Source organism: Triticum aestivum, chromosome 5B (assembly GCF_018294505.1).
Source record: "Triticum aestivum cultivar Chinese Spring chromosome 5B, IWGSC CS RefSeq v2.1, whole genome shotgun sequence".
NCBI classification, from domain to species: Eukaryota; Viridiplantae; Streptophyta; class Magnoliopsida; order Poales; family Poaceae; genus Triticum; species Triticum aestivum.
In genome coordinates, this window is record NC_057807.1 from 678,136,151 (window position 1) to 678,140,187 (window position 4,037).

At 53.1% G+C, this 4,037-nt stretch overlaps 1 protein-coding gene across 1 annotated transcript; it reads left to right on the top strand.

The window, feature by feature from the left end:
- The first annotated feature begins 2,556 nt into the window (after positions 1–2,556).
- LOC123117601 (short-chain dehydrogenase reductase 3b-like) lies at positions 2,557–3,625 on the top strand. Its single transcript, XM_044538322.1, has one exon. It carries the CDS (start codon positions 2,701–2,703, stop codon positions 3,502–3,504), a length of 804 nt encoding a protein of 267 aa, XP_044394257.1. The 5' UTR covers positions 2,557–2,700; the 3' UTR covers positions 3,505–3,625.
- Positions 3,626–4,037: the final 412 nt, after the last annotated feature.

Genomic DNA, 4,037 nt, shown 5'->3' on the forward strand with positions numbered 1-4,037 from the left:
TGACGAGGGAGTTTGTGCAGAAGGGACTTATTGCATCTTTTTTAAGGTATGTAGAAGGGAATGATCGGAAAGCTCTCTTCATGTAGCGCTAGTAACTCTCCTTGCGCCCTTCCTTGAAGTGTTGTTTCTCTCGCCGTCCTTTCAAATACGGAGGTATGGGAGGAGTAATTAATAGTCCCTCCATTCGGATTTGCATGAGGTGCGCGAGATTTTTCAGTCTTTTATTTTTACTAAAATGGTTACCGAAAAAGGCTTTCGTCTCGCTTTATATATAAAGCACCGATCCACAAGCATCACGATACAAACTTATCATAATATTTTCGTCTCGCTTATAGAAAAGAAACTTTCGTCTTTATTGAGTAACGCAATGCGCATGATATGTCATCAAAAGTGTGTCATTGGATTCCTAACCAAACCTTGTAGACATAGGTGATATAGGAGTACCTTGTAGTACGTTTCAATAGGATATTTGGAGTGGGCTTTTTGCTCTTAAGCATACCGACCTATAAGCTATACCACTCTCTTTCTGTGTCAAGGTTATGTGCAAGGTTTGGGAATATTTTGAAGAGTTTAGTGTGGTTGTTATACTGCTTGGTGGTGCTGTACATGTTCTCGATCTGCTCGGATGGAAGGGGGAAAAGTCGCGTGCCTTGACCGCAAACCGAGCCATCCATCCATCCGGCAGCCGTGATCAAGGGCGGGTCAGAGTCTGATCCATTAAATCAAACCCATCAGCCAGCAGAGAGCTAATCACCCGTTGACTCGACGATGGAGATGATGATGGCGCCGGATCCGACGAACGAGACCGTTGACCACCCCCCGGACTGCATGGCGTGCAGACAGTAACTCTGTCTCTTCTCTGGATCAGAGCCGCGTGTGCCGTCAGGATAAAAATGTTAAAAGTATTTCCACTGGCCGTCGGCAAGGCAATCTGTCCGTGTCATCAGCTGAACAGATTGGTAGTATAGCAGCCGCGAGACGACGAGCAGCCTCAGACTGCAAGCAAGCACAGAAGTTCCAGCGAGTTTGCCGCAGCACGCCTCGCGCGCGTTCGCATTCGATATGGGTTGACCACGGAAAACGAAACAAAAGTGAGACAACAAAATGGCCTTCTTACTTAAGTTTCTGCCGACATAACAGAGAACAAGCTTTCGCCCCGTTTTACAAGCGGAATTGCTAAATCTCAATCGACTAAGACTTAACCGATGTTATATTCATGGTATCTTATGAGGATATCCATGTAAAAACAATTAGTTTTTTTTACATATTATGTCACTTGACTTAGACTTGATTAAGTTTGTGTCAACTGAGACCTAGCCACACCTTTTATGAATACAAGCACATAGTTGAACGATACCAGTGTGATGAGAAATCTTCGATATGGTTGATTAAAGAAAAAAAAGAGAGGACGAAACCGCTAACAAGCATCAAGAGTGCACTAGTAGGTGTCATCAACGCCGCTGAGAGCACAGGAGAGGTCGGGCCACTATGAGACACAACCAAGGGCACTCAGACATGTGCTACCTGAATGAAACCACCGAACTTTATAGCAACATTGCCACCAAACTAACATCAGAGAGGGCCCTCCGAACCGAGAAGCGTTGATCCTGCCGACGAGCAGAAAGGATTGAGAGGCATGAAGAGCCTGTATATGTAAATGAGAGGGCCAAATGTGAACGCTAGACGCCCGAGATAGCCTAGGAGGGATAAAGTAGCACTCCAAACAAGCTCAACATGCCACCTCAGCCGGAGGAAATCCACACTCATCGATGGCATCCCCACGTCACTGCAACTGAGTCCACCCAAACGCCCATGGGGATTTCACCTTGGGCCTTGGCAAGGGTGGATTAGTTCACTAGAGCCTAGGCATTGCCGCCAGAGGTGCGCGACACCTACATGCATCGCTGCCGAGGTGTAGAGCTTTCACTTGGAACCTCCCCCACCTTGCCGAGGGACTCAAGCCACCGGGCCCACTGTGGCGGGGGACCCACCATGGCCCATTGGAGAAAGCTAACCAGCTAGCCAATGACGGCGCGGGGGGGGGGGGGGGGGGGGGGGCAGGGTTGTATGGGAGGACCCCTTCGATGGCATGTCGCCCCAAAGAGCTACGCTGCCTTGTTCCCTTTGCCAAAATAACACCCTGATTCTTTTCCACCAATTTTTTTCTAGAACAACAACGCCTACACTGGAAGATGGACGGCAGACCATCAGATCCAACTCTCGATCTTTTTCCACCATCCATCAAACAAACAAACATGTTGAAGAGTAATACTAGTGATGTAATGGTGTGCGTCTGTGCACTCGACAGGGGCGAGCAGGCATGCCAGCCCAACAAAGCGATGAAGGTGTCTGCCTGCCTCCGGCCCTCGACCATGGCCACGTGCTTCCCGTCGCCCGCTGTTCCTCCCTGTCGCCTCCCTGCCCGCCTCCACAGATTCTTCTTCCTCCTCCATTTCATCATAAAATTTAGCGCATGCAAATCGCAAACGTAGGTAGTACAACTGCTTCTCTGGATCAGCATTGCTTATAATTCCTCGAGAATATATTAATGCCGACGCGGCTAGATTGCTAGTTTAAACTTTAAAGCAAACTATGCCCTATATAAACACATCCACGGCACAGCTGATGTACAAGAACACATCCACGGCACATCATTCCGGCCTGAGTTAACGCGTGCAGGGCGAGGCAGTCGGTGAGACCATGTCGAAGCCGAGGCTGGACGGCAAGGTGGCCATCGTGACGGGCGGCGCGAGCGGCATCGGCGAGGCGGCGGCGCGGCTCTTCGCGGCCAGCGGCGCCACGGTGGTCATCGCGGACATCCAGGACGCGCTGGGCGAAGCGGTGGCGGCGTCCATCGCGGAGTCCGGCGCGTGCTGCACGTACGCGCGGTGCGACGTGACGGACGAGGCGCAGGTGGAGGCCACGGTGGCGGCGGCCGTGGCGGCGCACGGCCGGCTAGACGTCATGCTCAGCAACGCCGGCGTGCTGCTCCCGACGGGCCCCGTCATGGAAATGGACCTGTCCGCGCTCGACCGCGTCATGGCCGTCAACTTCCGCGGCGCGGCGGCGTGCGTCAAGCACGCGGCCCGCGCCATGGTGGCCGCGGGCGTCCGCGGCGCCATCGTGTGCACAGGGAGCGTCGCGTGCGTGCAGGGCGGGTACGGCCCGGCCTCCTACACGGCGTCCAAGCACGCGCTGCTGGGCCTGGTGCGCGCCGCGGCGGGCGAGCTCGGGCGCCACGGCGTGCGCGTCAACCTCGTGTCCCCCGGCGGAGTGGCGACGCCGCTGAGCTGCGCGGTGGTGGGCGTGGGCGCCGAGGAGATGGAGGCCATGACGGAGGCCCACAACGTGCTGCGCGGGAAGGTGCTGCGCGCGGCCGACGTGGCGGAGGCCGCGCTGTTCCTCGCGTCCGACCAGGCGGGCTTCATCAGCGGCCACAACCTCGTCGTCGACGGCGCCACCACCGCCGTCAACCCCGCCGTGCTGCGCTCCATCGGGCTGTGATCTGCGCCGCACGTCCATCGTCTCATCAGCTCTCTTGATCTGTTCATACTACAGCTACAGCTACAGCAGCAGTTAATATTAGTAATGTGATTCCTTGAAAAATATATAAATGTTGTGACATGACGAGAATTAATACTTCTTGCGTGAATTTTGTATGGTATATCTTCGGCATTTTACTTCTTTTTTTTGAGAAATCTTCGGCATTTTACTAAGCTGCACTGGATGGAGTGTCAGAGAAATTGTCAGAAATGTCAAACGGAACCTAGAGTGGAGTGGGAGTGCACGAAGTCGCACGTCTGAAAACGAACAGCACCTGGCAGAACAGTTTTTTTATTCAGTGAACAAGCCTGTCAAAAAGCTTGGCTCATCTATATGCCGTCGCTATTGGCCGAACGCTTCAGTCTGGGCACCTCTCAGACCGAACCTTTCGATCGGTACGAGCAGTATCCTACCACTAACGATTTCGTTCGGTACGCACTAACTTCAAGTCTAGATCTAAGGGTTTCCTCACATAGAAAAGAAAGTGATTGGTG

Coding starts and splice junctions, on each gene's coding strand:
- LOC123117601 (XM_044538322.1), top strand. CDS start 2,701: ATGTCGAAGCCGAGGCTGGACGGCAAGGTGGCCATCGTGACGGGCGGC.